Here is a 14,451-nt window from a genome sequence, read left to right on the forward strand (position 1 = left end):
TTTCTATTGGCTGTTCTCAGACTTCTCACATATTTCACTGTGTGATTTGGTGTAATTTGGTTTTTTTCTTGTAATGTCTGTGCCTAAGCTACCTGCACCTTTCTTCTTGCTTATAACGTTACAAATTACATATCTACCATTACTTTTACATTTCAGCCAACTTTGTGCTTTTGCACATCTTATTTTTAGGAAACAGAGTTATGAAACTGGAGGTAATTCGACAATACACCTTCTTTATGTAGTTTTATATTCATATTTTAGTGGTTTTCCTGGAGTAGAAACTGATCTCCTGTTTATAATAGTGTTATAGGTCTTCCATCTATGAAGTTCTGTAGATGTCTGGTGTTGTTTTAGGCATAAAATTTCTTAATTCTAAATCAGCCTTTGCTGTTTGTCAGCTCTGCCCATTGTTTATAATAAGATATGTCTTATCTTATGGTAGATGTGCACAAATTGTTGATGTATAAGTACTAATTAATTCTCTAAATCTTACCCCAGTTGTGCTGTTTTCAGCTTCCCAGCTGCATCTAGGGTGGGCCACCCCTCCTTAACTCTGCCCCTGATAAATAGCAAAAAATAGTTGCTGACCTGAGAGGGACCTGAATGCACTGTGACAACAGAGTTGGGTTTTGGATCTGCTGCTGCTGGCAGTTAGTGCATGGGGCTCAATTAAAGAAGCATTGAAAGCATTTGTGTTGCTGGTTGCATTCAGTAAGAAAATACAAATATGTATCCTTAACAATGTGTTTTAGCCATGGTGTGTAATAAGATTCCCAGTCCTCTGGACATCACTGCAGAGAGAGTGGAAAAGCTGATGTGTGTTGGAGCAAGAACATTTGATTCTTTGCCACCAGAAACTCAGGAACTGAAAAGTGGTGAGTGGGTGTTCTCCCATTAACGTGAAGGTTGTTTCTGTCCTGGTGGTTTTGTTTGTCTTTGGCTGGTAAGATGTGTAGTAATCTGCATGCAAATTTATAAATATTCTACTTCCACTAAGTTTGTTGATGTTTGTTATTGACATGTCATAGTTTTATGGCCATGCATTTTTCTTCCCTCCCATATATTCCTGGGTTTTAGACAACTTAAGCTACAGATGATGTTAAGTCTGAAACTGGGAGTTCTACAAGAATACAAGGGTAATACTTGTTTTTAGTTCTGAGCTGTAGAAGTCATTATGTAATTGAGAACTGAATATTTTGCTAACTTGTGTATTAAAATCATTAATTTTTAGCCAGCAGTGGTTTGAATTTGAATTTAATTTTTGCAAGTGTATTGATTAGCTTTTAGTAATTAATAATGAATCATAGCACAGTGCTTTAAGGAGAGCTTCATGGAATCTAAGAGAATGTCAATTAAAAATGAGATGTGAACGTCAAATTGACAGGCTGTTAGGAATTGTTTCCCAGGGGTGACAAGACTGGCTTTTCATCCTTTATTGAACATTTTAAAACATGGTATTCTCCAGACAGTATTCAACACTGTATTAGCGTAAGTTAATGGGAAGAAATTTGCCTCTGTAAACTTGGATCTTATTGCTCTTGGCTATGAGCAAGTAGTGGACTTCCACATTTAGTGAGTATTTTGCTAATTTTTAGTAGTAGTCTTGTGCTTTTGTTTGTCGTAGCTCTGTGGTCTTTTCATATTTCAGCTAAAAAGGAGAAGTGTAGGAGAAGATGATTCAGTTTCTATGTTAGAAGTTTTGAATGGTATTGCCTGGTTTGAATTTCATGTGTTTCAAGTTGGATGGAAAAAATGGTTACTGGGAATTTCCTATGTATTGAATGAGTTTTGTGTGAATCTTTCACCTTTCGAGGGATATCTGTTCTTGCAGTGAATTTGTTGGGATTGTGTGAGCATCTGGACATTTGCAGGACTTCCTCCTTTAGTTTGAAAGGAAGGAGAATACTTTGAGGTACTGAATAAATAGTGTCCAGTCTTAATCCTGTGCTGCTCTTTGGTTTCCATTGTGATGTAAATCGGTCTGTAAACTCAAGTTGTTAAATTGGGGTATATGTATTTTTTATCAAGAGTTCTGTTTTTGAAGTTTTGATCATTTTATTGTGAAACACACTTTAAGATACAGGCAGTGTTATCAAATGATTAGTCCTGAGAAATTTTCTACTTTTTCTTGTTGGTTTGTCCTTAGCATACTATCTATTGAAACTGGAAATAAACAGTAATGCCTACAAAGGAAAAAAATGTGAAAATAACTTGTGTTTATGTTTTGTTTCAGCTTTTATGAAATGCAGTAGTGAAGGAACAGCCCCAGTTATTGTCTTTGTTTCCAAAATGTTTCCTGTTGATGCAAAGGCATTGCCACAGAATAAACCAAGGTAGGAAAATGTAACATTTTATTTTCTGATCTGTGTTAGTTACTTCTGCGGAAAAAAAATATGCTGAAGGCATGGATAAATTGACCATGATCAAAATGGTCAATTTATCCATGAGAAAATAATGAATGAATTCTTGAAATGTAGTCAAGTCTTTTCTGCTAGTAAAGATTTTGTGAATGAGTTGAGGAGGTGATTTGTAGTTTTAGAAGATGGAGCAGATCTGTTGGAGAATAGTACTGTTGTCCAAAGGTGGTATCCTAATGTGTGTAGTGTAAGCACTTTCAGGATGCCTGGTGGAAATGATGGAGTTGTAAAATTTCTTGGTTTTTCAGCAAGGCTGTGTTGGCATGATCGTAGCAGCTTGTGTTTGTACCAAGGAATGCGTCCCATCAAACAGCTCAGTGATTATCCTGTCCATTGCAACAGCAAAATAAAATGGGTTGATTAAAGTAGTCCAAATCCTGACTGACTTTTTACAGTGATCTGAAGGGCATTAATGCCCTTCCAAAGATTTTTTTTCTGGGAGGTTTGGAAGATTTTTTTGTTGCAGCCTTTTGTTTTTTAATAGCCATCCTATTTTCTTTGAGGAGTAGGTCCTTCTAGATCTCATTTTCCTGGCACACTTAACTGTACTACTTTAACCACCAGCTTTTTGTGCAGAAGAAATGTTGATGAATTTACAAGAGTGAGGTTTACTTTTCTGATGACTTTACAAGAATGAGGTTCATCTTAACCTTTCATCCCTCCAAGCCTCTGGATTATTTTCAGTAGGCAACTTCTATGTTAACTGGCCATTTTATGTTTTTGGAGGAATTGTCACTGTACAGCAAAGTAATATAGAAAATGATAATTTTCCTGCTATATTAAAATGTGTTTAATCTTTGTGTGAAAAGCAGTTCTGCTACTGTAGTAATATTTGAAAGCTTTGCTATTAGCTTTTTCTTGAGCTTGCTAGATTTATTTCAGTTTTTTTCTTAACAAGGTTATCTACTGTGAGTATTCCAGCAGGAATCTTCCTTGCAGTGTTTGAACTCGGGGAGAAGATGCTCCGTGTGCATAGGCTGGGCAGACACTAGATGGTGCAGTTTTGCTTCCAGTGCTGTCCTGAAGTGTCTCTGGCATAGGAGCTCTCACTCAGGTGTGGCACAGCAGCGCCATTCCTGCTTTGTCTCCTTTCCTGGGGATGGGCTCCAGTTATCAGAAGCTACTGCACTGAGGCCATCACTTTTTGGCTGTTCTGTCACTGATAATGACCTGGGTTTTTATTTGTTGGGAGAATAAAGAGTCTTTGAGGTGATGAGTATGTGAAATAGGGGCAAAGATGGCTTATACATACACCAGACAGAAATTTTCAGTATTGTAGTTACCCTCCTTTCTCCCTGTTCATTCAATGCACTGAAAATTTTAATGTGTTGCTCTTTAGTTTGTGTGAAAAGTGTCTCTTGCTGGCCTTTGTATTAAATAATTCAATTACTAATTATCTAATATTAAAATGAAATTACATGTGTGTTTTTCTTGGAGAGAATGCCATTATTAGTACTGTGGGATTTTTGCTGATTAGGTAATGTCTGAGATGTGTTCTGAAGTGACAGTTGGCTTCCATTAATTGAAAAACAGCAATAGAGCTAATGTGTATTTGTCAATACTTGGTTTGTTAAGATTCTACAGGTAAGCAGTTCTTGAAGGAATTGGAAACGGAGGTTAGTTCTAATGAAGGAAAGCACTCTCAAGAATTGAAGTATTTTAAAAACACAGCATTGTTTGCCTGTGATTCTTGAGCATGTGTTTAATTGTATTGGTCATTGTGTGCTATTTACAGTTACTCAGTGAAGATTGTGCTTAACAGAATTGAGTGATGGCTGAGTGCCGCATGTGAGATGCAGTATTTAAACTGGCATTCCATGAGGGTGCTCCATAAGAATGTCTGAACATGGGGAGAAATAGAGAATATCTACACTATGTCTATTACCAATTGTTCCACATTTTCCTATTGAAGAACATTAATCCATGTTGTGTATTTCACTTACATGTTAATTTAATTTTGAAGAGCCATAGCTGTGCTCTTGTGTATCTTGATGTTTGAATGCTGGCCTCACCTAAGATTATTTGCATCCCATGAGAGTGGGGAAGGACTGATTTTAAGCATGCTAAAGCATGTAAAAAAATCTCAGTGTTCTTCAGATTTTTTTTTTTTGCAAGATTTGTCTTCTCCTTCCAGAGGGAAAAAATGTAGATCTACGCTAGTGTCTCTTTTTTCCTTTTGTGAGGCAGTGTTGGGTAAAAAAGGTTACCTTTTTGTAACTTTGCTGGAAGACTCCAGCTGACCTTGTCCTTTTTGATAGTTTGCCTTATTTCTGCCATCTGCTTGTAATACTTATTAAGCATAAGTTGGGAAAAGCAAAAAGCTCTTCTAAGTCCAGGGTGTACAGTAAATGATAACAAAGGATGGATTTTTAATTAAAACAACCTCCTTTGAGACTGCTGTTGGCAACTAATATCTCCTTGAAGGTCACTTTAAAATTAATAGATTCTATATTAAAGCTGGTATGATTTTGCTTTTACTGTTTAGATAGCAGAATACATGGTAAAATTGTTAGTTGTCAAGTTAAAGCAGGTTGTCAGCTTATATTTATCTTGCCTTGGAAAGATTTGTAAATTGTCTTTTTGTATGGTACTACTATGTCATTAATTTTTACCAGGTTTTGTAGAGAAAAGAGGATTGCAAGTGTTTTGTCTTCCAGTTTGTTCTGTCTGATTTTATGAAATTATTTGCTAATTCCCACCAAGTCAGGCAAAAATGTAAATTGTTGGTTGGGCGGAGAAGATGAACAGATTAGGGCCCCTCCTCCACTTGCTTCATGTAATGGTTATTTGATGATGCCTGTGGTTATTTATTCTAAAGTATTTCTGTGTGCAATATGAGGTGTTCATTCAGCATATGCTGTTTCTTTCTCTGTTTTCTACTGGTGTGTGACTTTGAAGCCCAGTCTGAGACAGAATGCTCAAGTGTAGGTGTAGGAATAAAAGCCAAGCTTGGCATTTAGGTACAGAGTATATAAATGTACCAGTTTGCTTTTCTTGAGATTCAGTGTTCTGTCTTCGTATAACCCAGTGTAAAAGAGAAATATTTAGTAGTTAATTGAATTGCTTCCAACTAATTGCTAGGGGTATTGAATGTAAAATGTTTAGAAAATATAAACTGAATATCATATGTTTGTTATGATGAAATCATCTACTTACTTAGTAAAGCTTTATGTGTTAATCTTGCAGTGATATAATGCCACGTGAGCAATAGGAAGCAAACCTTTTACGTTACATCAAGTCCATCTTATAATCCTGAATAATGTAAATAAATAAAGTGTACTGAAGAAATTCGATTTCTACTTTCCAGTGGTAATAAAGAAAAGTCTATTCAACAGATAAGCTAGTGCACTAAAATTATATTTCATTACAGCCTGGGAGGTATAAAACCTATAATACCTCTATTATTTTCCTCCAGATAATATGAAAGGTAGTTCTTTCTCCTCAGTCAGCTTGAAATCAGGACTGGTTTTTTTCTTAGGGGTCACCCTGAAAGACACTGTCCATACAATTCTGCATGAAATTACAGGGATAGTTGTTTCTTTGTACTGTGGTACAGCTCGTTAGCATCTCTAAAACAAACAGATTGTAGTGTGTTTCATTTGTATTCTTTCTAATGTTTTATAAAAAGTGTATTGGGAAAAAAATCCTGTGATCTTTGCCAGATCTTCAGCTGAAATGACATTGATCCAAATGAGAACCTGTATAAAGCTCCAAGCTCTGTAAGAAATGACAATCTTCTTGCAAGTAAATTAATTTCTGTGTTTAAGGCAATATGACTTGAAGCAGCTTCAGTGTGATCAGATCTCATCATCTTTTGTTTTCATTAGCATTTTGTTCTAAACTGCAGTTTGTGCACTAGAAATTAATAGAATATGTATCATCTGAATGGGCTGTCAGATTTACAGGTTAGCATCTGAATTTGGCATCCAGTTGCATAACTAATAAATGCTTTTCAAAAATTAGAACCCCTGTTAGAGTTATCATGAAATAGATTTCAGTAATAGTATACATTTGAGTCTGGCTAAGACCTTGGCAACTGATCCAAGAAAGAAATACAGAATAATGGTTGAAATTTGAATCTCTGGATATATTATAGTTTGTGTAATGGTGAGCTTAAGTGAGTAAAGCTTGCAATGTTTTTGGAAGAGTTTTGCTTCACGTTTCTTTTTTCTTTTTTGCACATTCAGCATATGAGATAAATCAGAGGTCTCTCTATCAGTCTGGAGTGTTTTTCCAGGCAGCTTGGGATTGATACCTTATTTCATTACTTGTCTCAGAATGAATATCTGCTATATAATGTAATACAAACAGTTGAGTATTCCCTGTTTGAAAGAGTCCTGTAAGTCTGTTGTATGAAAATTTGTGTAAATTGTGATTTGGATATTTTTCAGTTGTTCCTTTTGTGTTAACACATTTACTTCTACTGTGAATTGTGTACCAGTCTCATTGCAGTAGAACTGATAGTAAATGATCTGAGTAGATGTATGTTAGTTTGTGAATGGAAATTGTTCCACAGACATTAAGTAGTTTAATTCAGAAATTAATGAGCTTCTAAAGGATGTGGGAGACCACTGGACATACACTGTACTGAGATACAGCAAACTGCACTTGACCATGCTGTCCTTAGGGATGCTGCTGACAGGATTCTTTGAGTGCCAGGTGAGCAGAGCAGCAGCCAATGATTTCACTAGAGCTTAATTCTGAAGAGCAGAGTCATGAATAGGATTCTCTATTAATTACATGGATTTAAAGATGTTATCAGGAGTTACTACATCCACACCTTTTTCAAGTCAAACATCTGTCTGTGAGCTCATGCAGTTTAAACTGGAAAAAGCTGTATGGAGAGAAAGCATTCTCAGAGCTTGGAAACCATTGTTCATGGCATGAGAGATGGATCACAGACATTTGTTGGCAGTACTATTAGTCTTTCAGAAAGCAGTTATGTTTTGACTGTGGTGTTTCCTTTTTAAAATGGTCTGGAGGTTAAAAACATAAACATAACACTTCAGTAATCGAAGACAAATTTATCTTTGGCAGTTTTGTTCTGGTTATTCACTCTTTCTGAGTGAATTTTTGAAGCCTGTCTTCAATAATGTGAAAGAGTAGAAAAGCTGTCATGTTCAGAGGATTGATTGCATAAGGAAGTTTAGTTGTCATTCAGTTTGAACTAAATGCGTTATCCTGGGGGAATGTGGGAATCAGAGAAGTCAGCAGGAGCTTGCTAACATTACCTGAAATCTAATGCCTTTAATCAGCAATCTATTAAATGTCAATAGCATGTATATGATACCCTTTCCCACATTATTATTTCCATAGCATTTGTTTACCACATGTTTGAGGTTAAGATGAGTTGGTAATGGTGTGGTCACCCTTCTGTGCCAGCTCCATTTCATTACTTGTGCTAGGGTGTCTGGGTGCTGTAGCATTTCTCTGGAGTCAGGGAATCTCTTTTCTACAGAATTTTTATTTTCTGATTTTTGTGTGACTGCATGTTGCCATTTTGCTTTCTGCCAATATTATGAGGCTGTTGTTCCTTTCTAATGGAACGGAAGAGGGGAAGAAGAAGAAGAACCAAGCTTTCTTTTGGTGTGGGCAGCTTTTGTTCAAAATTTACTTCTGATTTTACTTCTGATTGGTTTTGCCAGCTGGAGAAGTTGAATAATTCAGGGTATAATTTGAAACTGGTTTAATTGCAGATCTAGTGCTTTATGTGAATTAATCTTGTTCTGTGTTCTGCTTGATTGTGTTACAACTCAATATAAGTATTTATTTGACAACTTTATCTTTTTGTCATTTCTAATGGTACTGCTGGGAGTGACTAATTTTATAGAAATTGATGGTGACAGAAACCAGGATGGAAGTCTAGGCTGTACCTGAGTAAAAGTCCCACCTATGCTCAATCTGCTTTTTTATCAAAATGAGAATATTATTGTTTATATATATTGCAACTTAGACCAGTGCATTCAGAATCTTAAGGTACCTTTGATATTTGTGGTTAGGGCTATTTAACACCTAAATATACTGATATTGGAAAATACCATATAAAGTGGAAAAAAGCAAAGAAACTTTTTTTCTTTTACTCTCAGGATTATTTACAAAAATAATAGGTATTTTTGGACAATCAGATGTGTTGGAATGCATAGTCTCTGTATGTATACGATGCCATCATTTATAGACTGTGTTTATGTCACCCTTGGCACTCTGATCTGTACTTTCCCTATCAATCTATCTCCTCTAGAAATTTTTCTGACATTCCAAACCTTTAAATAACTTTGAACAGCTGCCTTCAAGAAAAAAAAAAATCAAAAAGTTTTCTTCTCCACCATCTGCTTTGCATTTTGTATTGTTAAGCTTCACTCTCTTCAACAGTAAAATAAACAAGCCAAGCAGAAATACCACAGTATTTGAAATTTTAGAGATATATATTCTTAATTCTGTCATGACTGTTTAAGAGACAGTTTTTTCCTTTAAAAAAAAAAAAAACAAAACTGAGTTGCTAAGAAGTTTGAAGTGGTGATTTTCTTATATTCTCCTTTTCCATAACATTCAATATGTCTGTCCCAGATTCTGAGTTCTAAATGTCTATGCTTCAAATTCTGACATTTTATCCTGGGGGCCTCTCTTAGGTAATTTTTAGAGAGATTTTAAACTTCTATATAGTTTCCTTACTCTTTCAAATTGTACATTTGGGTTCAAGATAAGTATGACAACCGTGATTTCTTCAAGTTCTATGAAGAATTTTGATTAATGAAGTGTCTAATTGTTTAAATTGAGTCTCTTGCAGAAGGTATTGTATGCAGAAAACCATCCTGATTATGATATAAATAAAAACCTTACTGGCAGTGAGTTGGTCTCAGCCATGTAATCTGTTCAAGACTTCCTGCCCCTAATTAATCCAGTTAAGAGCAGAGTAGGTGTCTAGTAACTCTTTCTACTGACTGCACATAAAACCTTTGACCTGTGGTTAATAGGGTTTCAAAGTGTGCAATAGTTGATATAGCAAAGTGAGTCCATTTTTTGTGCCTTTTTTTAATTGAGATCATATTTATATGGTTTTTCTGTAAATAAAAATTACTGCTGTAGTACTTCCTGTGGTTTTCTTCCCCTTATCATTCATTGCTGCTGTTGCTGTTCAGGAAATCTTGACCTGTGTTTGTAAGTGTGGAGGCTCAAGAGGGGAAGTAACTTGTCCAAGGCTACTCACCAAGCTAAAACTACTAACAGGGCACTTTTTGTTTTAATGCTGTGTGCTTGGTGCAGTTGACTGAAAAAATCTTAAACCATCTTTACAGTAAGGACTGTTGGTTTTGTCTCCATCATGTGAGCAAATGCAGTACAAATCGTGTAGGTGAGGTTTTGCTGTGAGATTATGTTCTCCTTCTTCAGCTGAAGTCATAGTCCAAGACTTGGGACTTGTTTTTCCAGTTGTGATGTAGAAATGCATATTTTATGGTAGAAAGACTTCTGTTCCTTCTCTGGAGTTAGACTTTCAGTAAGAATAGTAATATAATATGAAAAATACATAGGTTTTTATTTTGGAAATTTTTTTTAATGCTGGAAAGCAGTTTATATGTTCATTGCTCCCAGTGGGGAAAAAAAAAAAGACAAAACCAATATTGACAGCATTCTGGTTCCATTAAAAAAATTATGCCTACATAACTTCATTATTTCTTCTGCTTTTAAGTTACAGCACTAAAGATTATTTTTTAATGTAGGCACATAACAGCACATTACTTTAGAATTTGTTGATATGAAATTAGTAAGCAGAATAGATTATTCATAGAAGTATCTGTAATAATTAGGTTCCTCTAGTTTACATGGGAAATTAATGGAAACAGAGTAATAACTGAAAAGAGAAGATGACTAGTGTCTGAATTTATTTTCAGTTTTTAAAATAATCAAATAGAAGATAACATCATATAACATATTTTTATTTAGGACCAGATTTAAAAATCAAATGGACAGTTTTGGGCAATGCTGTTAGATTTCATATGTGTGTAATGAATATCACTTTGCTGTTTGAAATGCTTGCATTGACAAACAAGTCTCTTTATATTGCCTTACGTAAGAGTGTTGATAGATAATATTCTTTATCTTATTATTTATTGCTCTAAATCATACTTTGAAGCACTTTGCTTTAGGGCAGGGTGTACCAGTGAGTGGATGGATGCATCAGCCTATTAGAATTATTTTTTGGTTTTGTTGTCTGTTTTAAATCTTTTGCCTTAATGGGCTTATTCAGTTTATGAAAAGGAGCATTAACAAGCAAAGACTCTTCTCTGCATTTGAGCACTTGCTGTAAAGATTACCTTAAAGTAATAAAGATAACATGAGTAATTAAAAATGACAGTATTTGATCTCTGTGTTTGGAAGAAAAAGGAAAGTCTAAATATGGTAGAGGAAGAGTTTGCTAATTTTAGCTAACTTAAAATTACTGTATTGGGGGACAAAAGGCATTCTGCATGCGTTTTTACTTATGTCAAATATAGTATTCTAATTACTGTTATTGAATTTGTTTTAAAATAAATGACATTACCAAATCCTGATGTTTTAAAATACAATGTAGGCCATTAACTCAAGAAGAACTTGCTCATCGGCGGGAACTTGCCAAACGAAGGCATGCAGAAAAACTGGCAGCAAGTCAAGGGAAGGAGCTCTCAGAAAAAACACCAAGTGAAAATTCACCTGAAGTAACTGGGAACACTGGTGATACAAAAGGTGTGTGGTACCTGAATAGCTGATTTTCTAGGAAAATGTTTAGTAGTGCTGCCAAGGGGCATCTTACAAATCCACATTGTGAGTTATCCAGTCTAAAGTGCAACACATGGAGCTGAACCAAGAGTGAGGAGGGATTTGTAAGAAAGCTGACAGGTCATAAACAGTAAAATAGTGCCATAGATTGATGCTCCATAGTCTGAGAACGTGTTTGATCTCAGTACTTTGAGTCATTGAAGGGAGATGATGCTTCAAGGAGATGCTCTGCTAAAAACCTGAGTCACTGTCAACGCCAAAATTGGTACAAAAGCAGGGTGTGAACAGCAGGACTGGATTGTGGTAACAGCTGTGGGGGTTGGTCTTTTCTCCCAAGTAACAAGTGGTAGGACAAGAGGAAATGTCCTCAGATTGTGCCAGAGAAGGTTTAGAGGAGAAATGTCTTGACCAGAAGTGTAAAGCATTAGAAGGGGCTGCCCAGGGAAGTCATTGAGTCACTGTCCCTGGGGGTATTTAAAACTTGTTACACAAAAGAACGTGAGTTTGTGGTGGACCTGGCAGTGCTGAGTTGGACTTCAGGATCTTAAAGGTCTGTTTTAACTGGAACAATTCTGTGATTGCCACATGTGACAGTATAATATATAATTTTTTTTTTTCCTCCAGATGATGAGGCAGAAAGTGTTTTTATGCTTAATATATTTTTTTTGACTGGTTAGGTGAAGAGCAACAGCTCCCTGGTGAAGGAGACAGTGTGACCTCAAAGGCAGTGAAACAGGAAGCAGACAACAAGGAGTATTTCATTGCATTTGCCAGAGTGTTCAGTGGCGTGGTGAAAAGAGGGCAAAAAATCTTTGTTTTAGGACCAAAATATGATCCTGCTGAGTCTTTGCATAAGGTAAGAGCTGACTGTGAACTGTTGTAGGAACTTGGGATTCTTTTGAAAAACTGATAACTTAATTTCTTACACGTCTCACTCAAAAAAAAAAAGAGAAAAAAAAGTTCAAGTTAATAATTCCAAAAAGTATCAGAGTAATTTAGGTAGTTGTGCTAATAGCTGATTGTGTCTGTAAACTCATTATAAACCGTAATGTTTCCAAAATAGTTTTAAGTACAGTGTTGTATTAGCTAACCATAAATCCAGTATGTATTTATTTTATTTTAAAATAAAAATGTGAAAGAAAAAGCAATTTTTTAGGGAAGAGAAGGTCCACAATAGTATTGGGAAAAACTGGTGTTAAATGTTTCGAGGTTCTGGTCAAAGAAGTTCATTACTTTTGAATTTACTTCAAAACATTTGTGTTTTCAGTGATAATGAAAAGTGAGGTAGAAGTAGTATACACCTAAAATTTGCCAAAGAAAGCATTATTTTTTATCTTCTTGGTAACATTCACGTGTTTGCCTCAAGTGTGGATTTTTGGGACTGTGTTGGTTTCTAACGTTTGAGGTTTGAGATGAAAATGCTTTGGATTGTATTTTTAAGCTTTGGAATGCGAGGAGGTTTTGTGGGAGAGGTTTTTATCAGAGCTAAGTGATGAAGATCCAAATGCTGGTTTTGTGCTCTGTGTAGCTGTCATCCCAGTGCTCTGCCCCTGATGATCTGCCAGCAGTCCCTCACATGACGTGCTGCACTTTGGAGAACCTCTACTTACTTATGGGAAGAGAGCTTGAAGATCTTGAGGAAGTGCCTGCAGGAAATGTTCTGGGTAAGAACTAGGATTTAATTTCCTAGAGCCTGAATCCTTATGTCATCCAAAATACGCTGAAGTTGGTTTAATATGATTAATAAATATGAAACCTTAAATCCATGAATATTTCTAAGCACGGTGTATGTGCAAAAAGGGAAGGCAGTCTAATTAAATTGGGATTTCTGTACACTTTGAATAGGAGAAAAGTACAGATGACATTAGCCTGTTATCTTCAGGCTGGGTGATTGCCAGGTAAGCATTGCAGCCAGGAATTGCCAAAGGCAGTAGGAAATTTCCATATTTCATAGATTGCAAAGATTATTTATAATATTTTCCCAACAGTGGAAGTTCTTTAATGTGACTTTACTAGTGATGTGGATGAGTGTAGTTTTATTTATGGGTCTGTTTGAACCCTGGTGATAAAAATTACTTCTTTTATGGCTGTGGCAATTTTTTCACTTTCTCTGTGGACAAAGTTGTAAAAGTCAACCTAATCATTGAGTTATGCTCTTTTGTGCCAGATTCTGAGCTGCTTTGCTCTAGAATGAGTACTGCCTAATTTTTAGAAATTTATGTTGTATATGTGCAGTAAATGAAAAATATGTGTACTCTGTAAGGGTTGAAATAATTTAGGCAGCTAACCATGGTTTGTCTCTTTTATCATGGGTCTAGCATTCAGAACATTAGCAGCTGCTGAATTACTTTTATTTGGAAGCTTAATATTTTAAAATTTGGAATTTTATCTTTCTGTAGTGTGATTCTAGTTGACCATTTGCAGTATAAAAAGAGTGAGTGAGTGTGAGAAAATATATTAAGTATATGGTCTGTTTACTTCAAAAAATGATTAAGAGTTTGGAAAAAAATAGGGAAATCCATCCCAAAACACTTTACAGTAAAGAATATGGTCTTTGTGCATAGCAAACAGTAAATACCCTTGGAGCTGCCTCCAGCAGAGAAAAAATGTATTGTAAGGATTTTGTTGTGTCTTCAGTGTTAAGAGTTGGACCAAATTTTAAGAAGGTTTTTGTAACCATCAGATTCTACCAGAGTTTGTTGGTAGTCCAGTACTGAAGGCTGCTCTTCAGTGAGGTCTAACTTTTCCATAAAGAAAAGCAGTTTGCTTGAGTACTGAGAGTTCTAAATAGTCATATTTAGAATAATTCATTAGAATTTTAAAATCAGAATTCACAGACAATCTTAGCCAGACTATGTTTGGTATCTCATCTTTTATCATCACATCATTGTAAAGTGATCAAGCAAAGCAAGTTTTCATTTTTACCTGAAGCATACAAGCTCAAGTCTGTATGTTGAGTTTTTAAACATAATGTAATTTTAAAGATTTTTTTTTTTAGACTAAAAATCCTAAATGCCTTTCCTTTATTTCTCCCATTTCCCTATAAGGCTGCACTGTTAATTTACACAAATTCAGTAAGCTATTTAATGATTTGATGATGATTTATCACACTCAGAAGAATATGCAGTGCATTTATATGAAAGGAATGTGCAACAATGGTGATGCAAGTCTTTTATTATTCCAGTTAGCAACAGTGATTTCTGTTTGTAAGGCCATTTGTCTTGCAGCTTTAGTGCACACAGCAGTGATTTCTCTCCAGCCATATAAGGAAATTGCTTGTGGA

General features: G+C 35.5%; 1 protein-coding gene across 2 annotated transcripts in view; it reads left to right on the plus strand.

Annotated features, from left to right (window-relative positions):
* EFL1 (elongation factor like GTPase 1) overlaps positions 1-14,451 on the plus strand; it is a 63,508-nt gene that overhangs the window by 6,972 nt on the left and 42,085 nt on the right. For both annotated transcript variants that reach the window (XM_059858485.1, XM_059858486.1), the window contains exons 11-15: positions 753-875; positions 2,234-2,333; positions 10,984-11,135; positions 11,846-12,024; positions 12,697-12,832. In XM_059858485.1, the coding sequence (XP_059714468.1) occupies positions 753-875; positions 2,234-2,333; positions 10,984-11,135; positions 11,846-12,024; positions 12,697-12,832 (690 nt within the window). The remainder of the gene's footprint in view (positions 1-752; positions 876-2,233; positions 2,334-10,983; positions 11,136-11,845; positions 12,025-12,696; positions 12,833-14,451) is intronic.

This window comes from Haemorhous mexicanus, chromosome 13, assembly GCF_027477595.1.
Source record: "Haemorhous mexicanus isolate bHaeMex1 chromosome 13, bHaeMex1.pri, whole genome shotgun sequence".
In the NCBI taxonomy this organism is placed as follows: Eukaryota; Metazoa; Chordata; class Aves; order Passeriformes; family Fringillidae; genus Haemorhous; species Haemorhous mexicanus.